Raw genomic sequence first — 19,020 nt, forward strand, 5'->3', positions numbered from 1 at the left:
AAGAAGGAAGCTGAGTGTGTGTGAAGACGGAGATGGATGGATGTGTGTTTTATTTGTGCAGAAAGCGTGAACGGCTTATATAACAGACGTTGGCTCATGCACTTGTTGGCTAACTCAACGGGTGAAATAATCAATCAACTACAGGAGCAGTAACTGAACATCTGCTTTGTGGAGATATCAGCATATCGACTGAACCGTGGACAAAAATGACAAACGGGAGCAGGAGTCTAAATAAGAACATAATGGGATAAACTAAAGGCAGCAGGCCCCAATCAAATTATCAGGGCTCAGAAACACCTTGCTAACCCCTGAAGCAGTCATCCCAGAGTCCAGCTGTGGCTGAGGTACAAATTATCAAAACTTTCCTCTGATAGAGGAAGATGATTGGGTATTATTCTGTTTATTAATTAACCCCTATGGACCCTATAAAAAAAAAAAAAAAAGGGTGTTCTTGCAAGTTTGCCTGTTTCTTTTCACAGTCGCCTCCGGGATCAATGTTTTCTCTTAATTTCCACAGACCTGCCATTTTCTGTCCACCCACCAGATGTCTCTGGACTTTCTATCTGCTCTGTTCTTTTCTATCCTGAAGCTTCTCCACCCACTCATAACACCCGATTCTGATCAGCCAAGCTGCTATTTTTATACCTGCGATTGTCAGTTTTGTTGTGTTTTTTGTTCCTGAGTCTCACTTCAGTTTTCCCCAGAGATTCTGGTTCCTGTTGCCTGTTTCTGTGTTCAGTGTTTCATAACAGCTACCAGAGTTTTTCTTACCTGTTGCCTGTTTCTGCTCCTTCGCTTGCCTGCTCAGCAACTCACATGTCTGTTCATCCATCTGTCTGCCTGTAAGCCAACACGCTTTAATTACAGCTACGTCACTGCATCAATCTGTCCTGCCTGTCTGCATTTGGGTCCATTCTGCCTGCGCTGCTTCAACCAGTCTTGACAGACTTATAGCCCTGAATACTTATTGAACTGTTTACTTATTCAGAACCCAACAAAAATTAAATTGTCTACTTCCTACATTAAAAAAAAAAAAACAAAAGCAAAAACAAGCATCAGGAATTTGAAGAAGCAATACCTGATGGCCAAACATCCAGTGCTAACTGAACATTTTAATCTGGATTTATTAATGTATAAAAGAAAGCTGATTAGGAAAGCCTCTTCAGCAGATTTGATGCAGCTGGAGTAAACTACCCCCCCCTCGAATGAAAAGCTGGATATTAACAGTCGATGTTGATAGTCGTATGGCTTGACACTTATTTGAGATGACATCCTATGGCAGTGGCTTCTCTGTAATAGACTGTCAACACGGGACTCGCTGCTAAATCAGCACCATCACCTTTTTCATAAATGTTGGCTCAGATGATGATTTTAGAGACGAGTGGTCTGAAGTGCAGTTAAGTCCCTAGAACAATGCGGTTGCCATTTTCCCGAGAAATGCTGCAATAACGTTTCAAACCCTCACCGCGTAACATTTAATCTGTGAACTGAAATGATCCTTTTTTTTTTTTTTTTTTTTAGTGAGCCGAATAATATTCAAGTGGAAATAAAGCTTGCTTATCTTAATGAAATTCATAAAACCCTTGTAGTGGGAGCGTACTTGTCATCAGTGTCACTGAGGAGTCAGAAATGAGCATCCAGCGGTAAGCACTTCAGTCCTAACTGCATTACCGAGTGTGGACAGATTCATTAGTTCACGTTTGATACAGCTGTCGTTGCAATAATTCAATTCCAGGAGATGACAGTCGAGAATGGCGGATGTTGTGTTTTCCAGCTCATTCACTGGAAGCCATTGTTTCTAACATTTTTGCTTTACGGTTAAAATGAAATTGTATCGTACACGTTTAATTGGCAATATCTCCCCCGCCACCCCTCAATGTCAGGACTCCCCCATTGTCTGTCTCAATCCTTCATCTTGCAAATGGGGTCTAGTGGCGTTATAAGAGAAAACAAACAGCAAAAAAAAAAAAAAGCATGTTTGTGTGACTGCGGCAGAGTGATGTGAAAATAATTTCTTCACAATAAGCAATGAGAAATGTGTGTTTGCAAAGTATCCACGTTACAGCAATCACATTATCTAATCAAGAGATAGTATTTCAAGTCACACTCTGGCGGTATCAGAACATTTCTATCACTGAAGTTGATAACTGAATAAATGGTCTATTTCTAAAGTGTTATACTTGTCAAAATAAACCGGGGTTGCGCGGATGGATTTTCGGCCAGACTGTTTTGATCTCGACTGAGAGTTTCTTTTCTCTTCCATTATCTCCTCTCTCATTAGCAGAAGATAACAAATCTTTTGTGGGCCTGTTGTTGCAATAACGATTTAAAGGAAATCTCTTCTCTTCCACAGCTGACTCTCATTGTTCCAGCTTTGGGCCAGAATACATTTTTCACATTTTCACATTCCTCTGGTCTCATTTGACTATTTGACCACTTTCTGAATTGTACTTTAATACGGTAATGTAATATTAACTTATACTTGTCATGGATAAAACAAATAGGATTAAAGCCCAAGATTCAAACCACCAGGATTCTTTAATATTTCACATCGATGGTGAGTGAGTCAGTTTCATTATACTTCCTTTTTCAGTCTGAAGATGGAACATAGAGCAGAAAGTGAGAATGATGCTTTCAGGAAGAAAACTAAAGTGTGACCCAGTAACAGTTAGGACGGAAACATTTTTGTAGATGGTTGAAAATGCTTTTTCTGCTCTTAGGATTAATTTTACAGCATCAAAATGAGCAAACATCAGTAGTGTTGTCATACGCTGGAAAAACATCTGAGGCCTAAACTCGGCTTCTGTTCAGTGTTTGCAAAAGCTTATTTCATATTTCATCAGGTCAGCCCCTCATCTTCCAACAGAGTCTGAGGTTTTGGCCGGCTCCCGGTGCTACCCAACACCATAATGAACCTCGGTTGTAATAATAAGGGGTTGGAGGAAGAGATTAATTTTTAATGAATGACTCCCCAAATGATAATGGTTTCCTGTGGACTGTCATTAAATACTTTAATGATGACTTTGACCATCGCCATCCACAGGGCACCACAGAGGAGACCCTGGGGAAACGCTGTCATTACACTTTGATTTAAGGAAAGTCCTTTAAAGTTTGGGCAATACAGAAAACAGTGGTGTGTTGTAATGGAAAATTGTGTGGCAATGTGAAGAATTTCAGTGAAAGCTGTTAAAAATGAACAAAGTAGCCTCTTGTTGAACATTTTGTGTATATGCTGTGTTATTGTACATTCGCATTAAGGCAAAAAAATAGAACCAAAAAACGTAATTTATTTTCATTTTACATTATTTATCAGACTAGTGGAACCAATAGCGTGAACAGAGTTCATAAGCCAGTTTGATGGATGGAAAACTAAATGGTAGCATGCCAAAAATGTTGGTGATCATCTCTCATTTTTACGGGAAACTTAATGGATCCACAGTTTAGTGAGATGTTTCTATTCGCCTTCATTTTCTCTGGCTGAGCTGAAAGCTCCTTCCGATCATTTGACCTATCGCCTGACTGCTTGTCTTTGTTGCCTCCTGACTTCTTTTGGTGTGACTGATGTTCAACCCATTAACTTGATGAGTATAATGCTCTTATTTATGGTCAATGATGAAAAAATTAGAGCTATTTAGAAAGATTAGTTTTTAATAAACGCAGATCATCCTTTAAAATATCCCCAAAACAGTGGTAGAGAGAGGGAGAGGGGGTGAGAGAGAGAAACGGAATAGGACATTGATTAATCCAGTCAATAATGAAAGTTAAATGAATACTTATAAAGTCAGATCGATACCGTTTTGATTTACAGCTAGGAGAGTACCTGCACTCTGCAGCCTGACTTGGCTGTTTTTTGATTGTGAGGATGAAGCGAAGAGTGGACAACAACCTGAGAAACAAATTTGCAACGTTCCGACAGCGAGGGTACGAGTTAACCACTTCAGACAGAGTGACACAACAGACAGAAGCAACCACTCTAACCTCCCTCTCTGGGCTGAAATCAACTTATGAAGAGAAAGTGACCACGGCCATAGAAAGCAGTTTAAGCCCCGTGGAGACTGACAGTAGGAAACTGAATGACAATAGCTTCCCTTGTAAATAACCCAGATGCCCTTGTCAGTCTGTCTCAAATCGGCACCTTGAGGGACAGCTCCCAATATGCCTGCACCTTGGCCACGTGCCTACATGACAGAGGGCATATTAGACCAGCGGGCTGCAGGCCATTCGGCAGAGTGGCACTTAAAGAGGCGGAGGGGAAAGGGAGGGCTTACTCCGAGGTTTGGGCATCGTAAGATACTGACTCGGTATTAAGCCTCGATGACAGTCTGCTGACAAACTGCAGCTGCAGGCGGAGACTCCCCTTCGGCCCTGTGGTGGGTGGGGGGGGGCTGCAGGCTGGGCATGGATGGAATCAACAACGCCATAAATTTCATCACTTGCTCAGCTGCAATTACGCGTGGTTGTTTGATCCTTCTACATCTAAGGCTCGTGTTGCAAATCTCCTTCTTTAAAAAAAAAAAAAATCTTTCTGAACTTGATCTCGTATACTGTAAACATGCATTTCCATATTTCAGAAGGAAAAACGTGATATGGGGATTTGTGGGGGGGGGGGACCCAAATGCAAAAATTGTACCCTTTATTATTAAAACATTTTTAAGCTGAAATCAGGTTATTTCAGAAAAAGTTATGTGTTGTGTGTAATTGTTCTCGGTGCCAACCCCTGAGGGATGAAGAAAATCATCTGCCCCACAACCTCCCAGCCTTCCTCTCCAAGTGCAGAAAAGCTGCATTTTCTTCTTTGTGTCTAGTTACCAAAAAACCCAACCAACTCTGACTTTGTATGACCTGCGAGATGCCAACATAGCACCACCTTTTCTGAGAGGAGATGCAAATGAACTTCTCTGCTTCACCTTTTTGGTGTTACCAGGCAGCATCTTGCTTAGAAATGCAACACTGGTGCCGAAAATGTAAGCAGTGAGTGATTTTTCTCCCTGCATAATAAGATCTGTGAATTTGAACGCCCATGTGCTTTTCACATGAACCACAAATCAGTCGGATCAGTTTATCAATACAGATGTTTTGTTTTGTTTTGTTTTTTTTTATTTAATGTGATAACAGAAGGCCTGTTTGCACTGTTATGTCATATTTCAAAGGAACAAGTGCATCCCAAGTTGTGCGAGACAAAAAGTGTCTCCAAACAGAAAACGCAAATATATCAGCCGGCGAATTTGGCAGCCAGGTTTTTCTTAACATTTGGCTCTCTTATCACTTGAATTTTTGTTATTTCCAACTTGAACAGTATACAGATTGTTGTACACTAGTAGGGGCAATTTGGAATATCATTGATTATGGAAAATTATCATTGATATCTAAGACTGTTTATTATAAGCAGGCACGCTAACCCAAAATAACAAACTCAATATACAGTCTCAGAAGGTTAGCAGGAGGAGTGAAATCGAGCACCGACTGTTATGAATCCAGCACTTGTCACAATTTCAGCCACAATAATCACAAAAGACAGTTTAAATTACAGCAGAATTTATTCACAGTAATAATTATTCAAAATAACATCACTCTGGATAAATGGCTGTTATAGTTTGATTATCCAATGACACACATCAGCTACTAATCTACAACAGGTAACACGCATGTAATAAGAATGGATCAGCAACATCGATAGCTATAGCGGTAACCGTAGCAATATCATACGCAGTCCATCTATGGGTTTTGTGTGTGTGTGTGTGTGTGTGTGTGTGTGTGTGTGTGTGTGTGTGTGTGTGTGTGTGTGCGCGTGTGCGAGCAGTTAAGATGGCCGGAGATGACGTCGGCTACGCACCCGTCAGAGCCAGGATGGCGACTGATCGCTGCATGTGACTGTGTGTGAGGGGAAGGAAAGAGAGATTGCAGACGACGTCACCATTGATGATTATTACAATATCTCTACACATTAGCTACACAATACACTACACAATAGTCGAGCTAGTGAACGGAGTCGGGTATTGGTCCTTTTAAGTAGTGATATTGCTCAATCACTGATCATGGTGACGGCCGATCTGTAGCACCAATCAATTTTAGAATTGATGGGATTTAAGGGAAATAAAACAAAGCAAACAAAACTGAATCCCAAACAAACTAAAGATACGGTAAAACAAAATGCAATGCACACTATTCTAATTCAGGTCTGCACCAGGTTTGAGGAGAAGAGGAAAAAAAGAAAACAACAACAAAAAGAAATTAACACAGCAGTTGAAGTCTGTGACGCAGGTTTTTTTCTTGGAAGGATCCAAATGTTTAGTGTTGCTCCCTTCGGTGATCTGGTCGAGACGAAAGCTGGGACAGCTCTCTACTGCAACTCGAGCCTGGGAAAAAGCGAAGGTGGATGGTTGCTGTGGGTCTTTATCACCTGCGTGACGTCACCGGGGACGAGCCAATGCCCTCCTGTTCAAACTCAGATCCACACGTTGGGGGTTGTGGCGCCATTTTCAAATAGGCAGACAACTCTGGCCCAGGCTGTTGGAGGGACATGTAGGCCTCTCTATTGTTCTTTTCTGAGCATGTGGGAGGCGATCCCAACAAGATTCAAGACATATATTAATAATATGGCCCTCAGAAGTTATCTACATGTACATCCAATAATAATAATGCTAACAATAACGTTAATAATAAAGAATCTCTGTTATATTTAGCTAAAAAAAAGAAGATATAAAATCTTAGTAATGCGGCTGTTTGGATTATTCATGACGGTATCTGTGAAAACACAACTATAAAAAAATTATGAATGAGGCAAAGGAGTCAAACAATCGTTACTGATGACAAGCAGGGCGGAGAGGTTCCTAACAACGAGATCTTTGAGGATCCAATAATGCCGTATTTGTTTTGCCTGCCACACTTTTAATATTTAAACAATATCAAACAATTCGGTAATGAATCTCATACATATTGATTATGTATTTAACTGCTGCATAAAGACGAGCAAACATCTTACTACTCCATCTGACTCCACCAGTCGGTTACATCTTCATCTTGCCAGATAAACAGTAGGTGAGAATTTGTCAAATGCTTCTCCCTGTGAATTTATACGGAGTAAGTAAACTTTACTCAAATTACTTAAACTGTCGGATCCGGAAATTCATACACGTTATTATTCAGAGCAGCTCCAACACTGAAGACTTGTATTTGCTCTTGTCTCTTGTTTTACTTTGACAGCTCTCTTTACCCATGTTAGTTTGTGCATACATTAATCACCTCCAACTGATTCAAGCCACTCAAACAAAAACTTTACTCTCACCTCCTGCAGTTTAGCCGCTTTTGTCCGTGTCAATCAAAGATAACATTGTCTGTTGCTGTTAGCCTCATAATTCTGGCACCAAGCGAGATTTTTTTGGATGCCATGATTGACTTTGTTTTCTATTTCATGAGGGAGAATAATCTGCTTCATCACATCATTGATCTGCCTTCTGTCCATCCCTTAATGTTACCATTTGGTGTGTGTACACCTGTTCAGGCTGGAAAGAAGAAACGTGGTATAATTTTTATGTATGTGCAGTTGGTAAAAGCGACCGGGGCCATGGGCCGAAAACCTTTTTGTTGCTTGTAGCGTCCTCTGTTCCTGATGTTATCTCTTTCTGTCGTGAACTCCTCTGATAAAAAGAAATGCTGAGGTATACCTTCAAAGGGCACTTATTCAGGAGTGCTGGAGCAGGCTGGGAAAAGCATCCATGGGGGGAGACTAAATATCTGCTGGTGAGCTTTGCACCCTTCTTACCTGAAAAAGGCAGTGTGCAAGCATTTCTGATGAATCATTACATGTCAGAAATAATTTAAATTTGTAGTTTTTTTTTTTTTTTAATCTAAATGAATAGTTATGTTTAAAGGATAGAGGTTGAACAATGAAGCAACAACAGTTTTTTCCTGTGCTACAGGAATAGCATTCGGGCTTTACAGCTAATTATCATAGAAAATCTGGCTAATGGCTACAGTGTCTTGTGTGCAAAGTTGACCTTGTCCCATGGAGGACGTTTGTCCTCTGAGGGGTATCAATGTGTGCAGTAAATATTTGAAACGTCTGCTGTCTGTAAAGCCTTCGGTGACCCAAACTAGGCGTCTGTGAAGCTGTTGATGCTGTATCTGCAGGCTGACCTGTATAACACCGGATTCACACGGTTTCAGAGATCCCACAGACACGACCATTTGTTTTCATATTCAACCTGCCCGATGTGAGCGATGGTCCCAGTCTGTAGCAAGATCCTTGGCACAAAAACCAAGCTCATCCACACCTGTTCAGCACGTGTGAAACCATGTAGGGAACCTGCTAAAATGCCATATTATGAGAAATTTGCAAACATTTGTATGCTGGACCACGACTATATATTTCTATAATTAGTTAAACATTTCAGGCCATAATCCCACAGATGGAAGCTATGCACTACTGCACCCTTAGTTAGGCACATCCACCAAATGTCTCACTGGATGCCGCTGAGAACTGATGCGAAATCGCTTAGATGACCTGATCCAGCTGCAGCTTTTAGATCTGCATGTCTTCTCTAATCTCTGCGCCATAGACAAGAGCAATCTTTTTGTTAGAGCCATATCTCCATTATCCACAGCACACAACGATTTAGTTGCACCATCCTGGTTTGCATTTCAATTTTAAACTCTGCATGTGGTTTGATTTTCTTTTTATTTATTTATTTATTTATAGGATCATGTTGTCTCTAAAAAGGCAAAATGAAACTTTAGTTTAGTGCTCTAACATGTATTCGATGTTTTTATTGTCCTGTATAGTGATGACAGATATGAATGATTGACGTGTTTGTTAACAGACAAACGTAATTCTGCAGCTCGTCAGTTCAGGAAACTTTTTTTTTTTTTGTCAGTCTGTTGGTAAATGGCCATGACATCACTGTTATTGGTGCTGCTGGAGTTCTTTCATTAGTCGTGACTAAATAGGTGTTAATTGTGTTGAAACGATAAGCTTTTAAAATGTCATCAATTACTTTTAATTGCACCTGGTTTTATGCATTTAATTAAATTTTACTATCTTTATATCCTGGTTCCAATGCTTTTTTTGTTTTTTTTGGTTTTGTTTTTTTTAAATGGTTGTGCACTGATTTATCCCGAAATGGAAACGGGCCAAACATGGACCGCTGCTACGATTGAGCATCATTTTATTAACGTTGATTGAAGGAAAACACAAGGTACGAAAACATTCTAAGGCATAAATTGTCATTTGATATGGAATAAGTAATGCATTTCACTCAAAGGGGACATAACTCGGCTAATTTGCGTTTAATTTTAGCTGAATTATATTTGTTGGCTTATATTCAAATCTAAAATCTACTTAAGAGGAATGTTCTTGGCTCCCTTATGGGTAATTAAACCCTGGGATATATATTTATATGTCTATATCTGGACCTGGATTTGCTTGACTCTGACTGTTCACTCCTCTGCTTATCCTTGCTCGGACAACATCACATCACAATAGCCTTGTAATGTGAATGTCAATCTGGCATACTATTAAGTATGGAAATCATTTTCAGGATAATTATTTTTTATTACTCCATTTTAGGGAAACTGGCAATAATTGCTAGTTAAAAGAATTGCTGAATGCTCTGGGTTTGTCAAGGACATATGATGAACGCTGGTGGTGGGCAGTGAATTTTAGTTTATTAAAGGTTGCTTCGTCATCTTTGATGTTAACTGACTTAATGCAAATAATATGAAATAATCCGCAGCTGTTTCCAGTTTTCTTTGGGGGGATTTTAAAAGTAGAGATAAACTGTGCACTTTTAGTTCAAGGAGACTTTTGGTATCACACTGCAGAGGATGTCCTACTTCCAGAGAAAGTGCACTAATTAGGCTGTGGATTTGAGACTTTCTCTGTGCCCATATGATGAGGCAGATTTCCTTCAGGCTCTCGAGCAGGTTCACAGTAAACGGAATCAGCAACATTTATCGACCAAAGCATCCTTGTACAAGACTTCTGTATAAAACCGAGCCTGGCTTGTTTTCTCCCCGGGAGGTAATGCTCACATGTATGACCCTCAAAAATAACAAAACCGTATGTATTTAATATTTAAAGCGTTATATTATTAGTGGTTGTCAATAATTGACATGCCGTTGATGCAGAGTCCCTCTCCACTCAGAATGAGTTTTGTTTCTTGCTTCCATTCGATGTTTGGCCTTCGCTCTGCAGGATGGTGTATATTCAGGTTAAGAAAGCCGTTTCGAAGTACATTTGCTGAAGGGGGAGAGCATGTTTGTTTTAGATATGGTAACTTATACTCGTGATGTTTTAACGCAGTCTCCAGTATGGCGGACATTGATCCAGATTGGCTGTTTCGCTGAAGTACAAGTTTTTTTTTTTGTTTGTTTTTTTTTTGGGGGGGGGGTTAGAAAAACAAAGGTGCGATGAATCTGCGGCTACCTGAGCAGCAGAAAAATCTGAGGAGAAGTTGGCGAGTAGCCGCGAGCGCTCTGCAACATTCGCCAACATTTTTCTCAAGAGTTGGCACAAACCAAATTAGGACTAAAGGGAAATGAATGAGTGTTTCAAACATAATTCACACACTATGAATCCATTGTAGCTGAAGTGATTCCAAACAACCTCCAACAACCATTTAAAAAAAAGAAAAGTAAACTGTACTGTAATGTTTGATACTAAATGTTTTTAGATGGGTTATCCCTTTAAGCTGCTGCTCAGCTAATGAGGCTGATGAACCTTTGCCTGTATTGCTTTAACCCACCGCGGCGTGCTACGTTGAATCGGGTAGCTGGTCAAAATCTGCAGGTTCACTTGAATTTAGCACGAAATTAAACACGACACATGATTTTTTTATTTATTTATTTTTTTAAATCCTTTGTGGTGCCTTTGCAGTTTTTAACTACTTCCTGTCTTGGCGCATCATCTCAGAAATGGCCGAAAAATCGACAGAAAAATGAAACTTGGATTTATCGCAGCTCGTTAGCGATGGGAATGCTTTCACTTTTGATGGCTGGTGGATTATTAGCGTTAATAGGCTTCGAAGTTGTACGTTGTTTTAACTGTGATAAAATGCTGGACCTCCAGTATTGACATGGAATCGTACAACTAGCTTCTGGTTTTTATCTCTAAACAATGGCTTTACATGAGTTAATGAGGTGCAGTTGGTGACAGGCGGTGGGGCTGGCTAATGAGGGAACAAGCCACCGGTGTAAAGGTGAAAGATGATTGCTTTATTATTCTATCTTTACTTAAAGGAGGTGAGGCTGGTTGGCTTGAGGTTTGGTCCAAATTGACAGGAACAGAAAATGGAGCTCCTGATAAAAGGTTAAGAGTGATGTATAATCTTGTGTACCTTGCCATTCCCACAGCCACAGCCTACTCCGAGTTTCCTCTGAACCAGATGGCAGACGGCGGACAGCAAACAGGAGAGCAGCGAATGAGCTTGGTGAGTGCAAATGTCTCTTTCTGTTTAGTATTTGGCTTCTACACTTATGTTCAGTGGTGCAGTTGAATGTATTTAGTCCACAGTGCAACCCAGTTAATGTTTCAAAGGCAAGTTTTGATTTTATAACTCTGCCTGTCAGCTTTAGAGTTGGATTGATTTAATTGTTCCACCTTACCGTGCTTAAGGTGAAGCAGTAGTTTTTTCTTTCGTTTTTTATATTTTGGTCAAGTGTCTGAACTTCCAGTGTTCAGCAAAGGCTGATGTCAGGCGTGATCAATGGAGATGCACCGATGGCCGCTAACTCTGACAGTTCTTTTCTCAGGTCGACTTCACTATGATGTTAAGTGAAAACTATTTTTGGCTCATTACGAAACTGTGATGGGACAAATTAGACTGTGGTTAGCTTGGTGATTAATGGGTGTAGGTAATTAACGACAAACACTGTGTGACTTAGTGTAATTGGTAGCTAGGTTTGCAGTACCACTGACGTATGCTGCGGCAGTTGGGTTGTATTTAAATCATTTTTTTTCCAGAAAGCAGGATGCTGGCAGTCTATTTGGCGAGCAGACAGAGATCAGGTTGTACGCATTCAAGCCACAAGCACACTAAAACCGTGTCAAATTAGTTTTTGACAGCTGTAACAGGTTTGAACAAAGTTCACGTTGAACGTGTTAAGATGTAACCTCAAATTACTTTTTTTTTTTTTTTTTTTTTTCGTCCCCTCATTTTCATTTCATTTTTTATTTTTGAGTGAAAATGCCAGGATAGTCTGGCACCTCCAACACCAAACAGCAGCCAAACTAAGAGAGTTGTTGCGGGTAAAAACCCAATTCCATCGGAAACACGTGTTTACAAGAAACTTTATTGACATAAGCAGAGCAAACAATGAAATTGGAGGTGCAACACAAGCACAAGCTGGTGCGTGAAAGGGTAGCAAAAAAAAAAAAAAAGAAATTGAAAAGCAGTATTGCACAAAAATAAATATATATAAACTATCATTGAAATAAATATCCGATGCATGTATAACAATACCCAATATTTAAAAATTAACACAATTATTGAATTATTCCAACGTTAAATCGGTGACACTTGTAATTAGTCATTAGTCATTAGTTTATGATAGGTGTTGTGTGTTTTTTTTTTTTTTTTTTTCTCTATGTGTTTTATTTAAACCCCGTTAGATGGATTATAAACCCAGTAAATCCGAATTACAGAGCCCCTGGTGACCATCTGCTGTCTGCTCCGGCACTACTTTGTTACTGCATTCACCTCAGCCCGCCCCCTCCGTGTGTGTGTGTGTGTGTGTGTGTAGCCCTACCGGGCGGAGTAATTCGTGTTGGTATCTATCGAGTGCGTGCGTGCGTGCGTGCGTGTGTGTGTGTACGCGCGCGCGCATGTGGGAGAGAGTGCGTGCTACGGCTGCTGCTCGTCTTGTCACTCATTGTGCCGCGAACACGGGTAGCGACAAGGACCAAAATTCCGTCCGGCTGCAGTTGTTGTCCGTGGGGGAAAAAAAAAACAACAACAACAACAACAACAAAAACAAGAAGAAGAAGAAGAAGAAGGGAAAAAAAAGGTCTCATCTGTCTCTGTCCTCTCTTCCTCCCCCCCCCCAGCCCCCCCTTTTTTTTTCACCCACCCACCCCCCACTCAGGAGAGACACCTCGCTTGTTTTAAAGTGCGTCTACTCTACAAGGAGACTATCTGTGACACATTACAATGCTTCACATCAGGGACATCATCTGGGGATTTCTATTCTTTGGCTGTGCAGGTAAGAAAGCTTGTTTATTAAATTTATTTTAATTTATTTATTTTTGTTCTTTTTTTTTTTTTTTTTTTTTTGGAGATCACTTCTCACTCCGTGGCCGCAGCAGAAATAAATAAACGTGTTAATGATGGCAGGCCGATCCGGAGCTGATTGAGGAGCAGCATCCTTCTGGTCCCATCGGCGGCATCTCTGTCTGACTCCGGACTCGGTTCTTTATTTATTTTTTATGGGGGGGGGGGAGAAGAGAGAGAGAGTCCACAGCTGCTGAAAATGCACCCAAAGTTTCGGAAAAGAGCTCAGAGTTGCCTCTTTATGGGGTAAAAATGCAACAGAGAGTCGCCGGTGTTATTCAGTTTCCAACCTCATACAGCCCCCCCCCCCCCCGCTTTTTTTTTTTATAACATTTTTTAATCAGGGGCGCATATTTGACTGTCGGTCCTCCGGTCCGGTTGGCAGACTGTCCTCGCTGAGTTCAGACTGGCTGAAGATTTGGGTCATTTTATGTCTTGTATATGCAAACGAGCCACAGCGTGCCCGGTTTTCAGCTCGGGAGTCGGTTCTTTGGGGGTAAATCTCCGCGGGGATGGATGCTGGAGGAGATCGGAACTAGTGGTGCAGAGAGACGCTTTGTGGTCTTCGTGCCACCGTGTGCGCCTTTTATACTCTGTACGTGTGACAGTAAGTCGCGGTGTTTGGTCTGAAATGCTGAAATGCATCCAAAGAAAAGGGCGCTGATTGTTTTTTGGAAAGTCCACCCCGTCGCTGCCACTTCTGCTGGGTCAGCTGTGACGCACCGAGGATGGAGCGAGCTCGGAGCGTTTGTCGCTCTTCTCCCTGGAGGAGGGAGGATGAAGGTCGGGGGGGGGGGGGTGCTTTTGTTTCACTTCACCAAAAATAGCTATAGGGACGTTTTATTTGAAATCAACACCAAGGGGCTTTTATTGTTATGCTGTCACAAACACGCGCTTGAACTCTGGATTGGATGCGGCCAAATATTCCGAATCTCTCCATCATCGGATTTTGTTTTTCAGAGCGGATGTCAGTGTGCGGGTATTTTATTCTTTTCCAATCATCAGCGTTGGCTTCAATGTTAACAGCCCCTCGTCGTTTTTGAATGCGACACCGCCTCAGTCCCCCCCCCCCCCACAGACACACACACACACACACACCCACCCGCTCCCTCCCGAACGGGACACTGTAGTCCAAACTTAACATCGCGGTGCGTTTTAGGCGCAAAAAATGCTGTTGACACGTCTGATCGGAGTTCTCAGTTTGGTTGGCTCGGACGAAATTCGTCATCCATTGAGGGCGAGTGAATAGTCATTCAATGTATACAATGGGATCCAATCCTAGAGCTCCAACTGTTATATAGGGCGGGAGAGGACCCCCCCCACCACCCCATAAACCCCCACCTCCTGCGCCTCCCACCATATCCTCCTCCTCCTCCTCCTTTCTGCAGAGTGCAACTGTGAGCTCCAAGTGGAGTTTATGGACCCCCAGGGGTCCTTGGAGACAGGAGGACTAGTTTGATTTAATAACAACTTGAGTTAGTAGACATGAGCAATGCACAAGGATGGTTAATTTAAGCCCAGATGTCCACTTCAGTAATCCTCCATATTCTACAAGTCTGCTGTGTCTTTGGTGGTGTTGTCAGAAAAAGAGCAATGTTTTTCACCCTCCATTGTTTAATTCAGACGATAATACGCCATCCTGCCTCCTGGAAATGTTTACCAAAAAAAAAAAAAAAAGAACCATATGGGAAATGTTGCTCATAATAGTGATATTTGAAACTAACATCCAAATTTTTATATTGGCGTATCAGCCGGTATTAATAAACATTGCTGCTTGACGTGCCGATGTGAACATTGAATTGTGTGCTGTATTAAATTACAGCTGTAACGTGTGCACAGAGCTTGACATGTTTTAGTGGAGAAACTGCCTGTCAGTGGCCACCATTTACTCCAGACTGGTCGACTGTCACGGATGCTGGCGTAGAGGGCAGTATGGGACCAATATCACTATGTTTTCATTTTCGCTCCCTGTAATTTGTTATGCAGCTGAAATACTTGCGATACCTCGTATGGGTGAAGAGTGAGAGGAACCAAAAAATAAATAAAATAAATAGGCTTTGGATTTGCAGTGATGCAATACAGAAGGAAATCCAAAGAATTTTCTCACATTATATGATAGGCCTGGGGTACACAAGAAAGGTAATGACAATATCAGAGTTTGAAGCCTGAGCAATTTAATTACACTTATTGATTTGGAGTTGCTGTTCCGGTTCATTAATAATTAAATATCAAGGTCAGTAACAAACAGTAGCATGGGGAGACGCCCCACCTTTCAAGAAATGACTGAATATTGGCTCGATTAACGCAAATATGATGTTAGAATTGGAGACAGACCGCCACCTTTTGTGCGTTATCTGACTGCAGCCAGATGGCTTGAGTCCAGCGTGTGCATCACCACTTCTAACCTTGTGCTATTGGAATGATCTGCTGAATCTATGGTCATCAATCTGCAGCCTGAAAGAGTGGTGATTTAGACTTTTGGACCCGGGTTAGTGATCCGATGTTGCCCTAGGCACTGGGAGCTTGTTCCATCATTTAGTTTCATGTCCTGCTGCTGGCTATAAAAATAACAAAAAAAAAAACTTAAAAAAAAAATCAACCAAAAAAACAACACACAATGCAAGGTTGACCCTTTGCCACACTGCAGTGCACTTTCATCTGGCTATGCAGTTTTGGACAACCCCAAAAAAGCGAGAGCGGACATGGCCGACAGATTTATTCATACATTTTTTTCTCATGCACTTTTCTGTTGTTTCGTTGTGATCGTCAAGATCCAGAATGTAATCATTGTCATCAAACTTTCCAGGCTGGCGTGATGCTTCCTCTCGGCATTTTTAACTGCTGTGTACCGTTTTTGATTCGGAGAGAGACTTTCAGACTCATGCATCCGTTACTCAAACTGGAGTTTCTCAATTGTATTTCCTTATGTTACGGGTGCCTATAACAATAAGCCCCAGGCAATACAGCCCCCTGTGAACGCTCAGTTACTGCTGCACCTGCCAATTCCATTTCTACATATTTTTTATTTATTTATTTTTTTCATGAAACTCAGCACACTGGGTTCAGGAGCAAATCACATCCATCTGCTTTTTCTTCTCAAACAAGGATGGACACTGCAAATGCAAACTGTCCGTTGAAAAAGGCAGAGCTCCACAGAAAGAAGAAAAAGTTTGACTTCACATTTTGAGGGAGCGAAAATACACAATTCCTAAATGGCTAACATATGGGACTTTAACTGCTGTGGTGAGTTCAAAGCCACTATGAAAATAATACAGGCTATTTTTGACTTTGGGGAACTGGAAAAAGCTGCCAAACAAGGGAAAATTATAAGGCGTTTTTTTTTAAGTCTGCACTGTGAATAAATCTGGATTCTGGGCCTTTTAAAACTTTGCTCCGCATTTGTCGGCGAATTCGTGCTTCATTCCAAGTGACATGTCTACCTTTTGGACCAATTTATGACAGCGTCTGTTAACCAAATGCTCAGGAGCCACTCACATCGCAGCTAGAGCCGTATAGATTCAGCTTTATGTGCCATACTCTCGCTGCTATAGACTTATTTGGAAAAAAGTTGACGTCAGTGTTAGAAAATGAATTACTTTTCATTTAGTCGTGATTGCCAGATGCGAGTTCTGTGTGCTGCTGCTGAAGTTGCAGGAGCAGCTGACATTACTGGGCTTCTCCTTTTCCATTAATTTTACTTCCAGCTCTTCTCACTGTCATTTGTGCATTAAATTCAGATGTTGTTCGTTTTTTTTTTTCTTCCTTTTTTAGTTTTGTAAAAGTCTATACCTTTGATTTTTATTTCCTTTCTAAGAGCTATTATTGGCAGCTACACAAAAATGTGTGGAGCATCTTGTCTTGAATGAACAAATATAAACAGATAAGGTAAGCAGTGTTGAATGAGCTGTTAAACGTTTCGCCTTTGGTGTCTTTTTGAAATTGGACATGTTCAGAGTGGTGACAGACTATTTAACAGGTTGCTGTGCCAAATGTTTTCATGATTGGTCTGTCGCAGCTTTCTTTGGCCACACAGGTAATACAAATGGCAAGCTCTGTGTATCACTATGATGCCATTGATGACATGTTGCGTGTCTTTGCTGTTGATTGTGTGACCCGAACTTAAGTGTGGTGCGCCTACACTGATTGGTCGGCCGGCAATCATAGCCGATCATGCTGAAAGCTGGTCTTGAGCAATCAGCGCATCGCCACTCCAGACTTTATCTCATCATTTGGACGCAGACCGGCGAATTCAGCGTCTTCCAAATGGTTACACTCCCGAAATCATGAATGAAACGTGGCATTTCATAAATGTTTTAAAGTTATAATCTGAATATGTATTACAATTTTACACTTAAATTCACAGAGTTAGAGTTATGTAGACAAGTCTTGTTGTGTTTTTTTTTTTCTTTTTCCTGAGGGGTGGTGGAGAAAACTTCATGTAAATGTCAAAAAAAAAAAAAAACTTGGAAATGAGAATGAAAGGTGTTTCAGGAAAAGATCAAAGGGATCAAACTGTAAGGCAGCGCATTGTAATACATTATCCATAAAATCCTTGTCATCTCACAGCACTTGTTCGCAATGAATCTATGAAGTGCTGATAGTCCCAAACAGATGAGTTCAAAACGACTCGGCTGGCTGTTATATTTCTTCTCTGCTGACTGTTGATGAGGATGGGCTGTCTTTGCATATTAATCAGTGCATGAATAGAAACCATGAGTGATTTGCATTGTGTGAGTTCTGAAGGCGCCCTATAGGGAATTGAATGTCAGGAAAAAAAGAAACTGAAAAAAGGAGATATGCTTGTTATACAAAGTTGGGGCCCAAACCTCAGTCACAGAATCTTTTTTTTTTTTTTTGTTGTTTTTTTGTCTGTGCTGGCACAGCATCACTTTGCAAAAACTTCCAGTCACACTTTTTGACAGTGTGCAGCACGTCCATGTTCTTTTAAAAGGTGCAGTATTTTAGAAAGTAAGTCTTTTCATAAGCAGATGCAGCTATAAAAAAAGCTCAATGTGCAATCAAATATTCAGGAATCATACATTTTCTCATCATCCTCAACCCTGTATCAGTCTACCCAGTCATTAATAAACTAGAGATTGTGGATAAAATCTAGTTTTTCCTGAAATGTTGGAGCTTTTTAACTTCTCCCTGTTATTGGTCTCACAGAGCATCACTCAAAAGACACAAAATGACCTGGTCCTGCTAAAGTCAAATTTGAAACTACGTTAAGAAAACCACAAACATAGAATGCACATCGAAACTTAAGATAAATCACCCAGAAAGAGAATGAGATCTTTAAAACGACTTCAGTGAAACTGAAAGCTGTGTAATGGAACAACTTTGAGTGTGAAGTTTCCTCACCAGTGCATTGCAAATGAAATGCTTTAATTAATGGTTCTTGCAGTTTGAACATGCACTCTTCGGTAGTAAATAATCATTTTTGATGTGAAATTTCAACTTAATTTGGTAACAGTTACTAATCCAATTAATATGATGGGCACATAATCTGATTTCAGTATCAGGTCTTTGTATAGAAGAAGCGCACTGACCTTAGATTCTTTACATTTTCTGCTAATCCGTCCGACAAAACATGCAGAAATGTCCTGAAAGCATATCCCGTCCCATTCATGCGCTGATCACTTGGCGCTGGTTGAATTGCATTGGCTAGGCTTGCCTTCAAAAAAGTCTGGGGCCTTTCAGATGGCTGAATACATATCAGACACTAATGGATTTAGATAAACAGTGTCTGAAGTCA

At 40.8% G+C, this 19,020-nt stretch overlaps 1 protein-coding gene across 2 annotated transcripts in view; it reads left to right on the top strand.

Annotated features, from left to right (window-relative positions):
- Nucleotides 1–13,078: 13,078 nt before the first annotated feature.
- The window catches only part of ncam1a (neural cell adhesion molecule 1a), a 220,519-nt gene continuing 214,577 nt past the window's right edge, over nucleotides 13,079–19,020 (top strand). For both annotated transcript variants that reach the window (XM_029518980.1, XM_029518981.1), the window contains exon 1: nucleotides 13,079–13,197. In XM_029518980.1, coding sequence (XP_029374840.1) covers nucleotides 13,146–13,197 — 52 coding nt within the window. In that variant the 5' untranslated portion in view covers nucleotides 13,079–13,145. The remainder of the gene's footprint in view (nucleotides 13,198–19,020) is intronic.

The sequence above is a fragment of the Echeneis naucrates genome, chromosome 14 (genome assembly GCF_900963305.1).
Source record: "Echeneis naucrates chromosome 14, fEcheNa1.1, whole genome shotgun sequence".
NCBI classification, from domain to species: Eukaryota; Metazoa; Chordata; class Actinopteri; order Carangiformes; family Echeneidae; genus Echeneis; species Echeneis naucrates.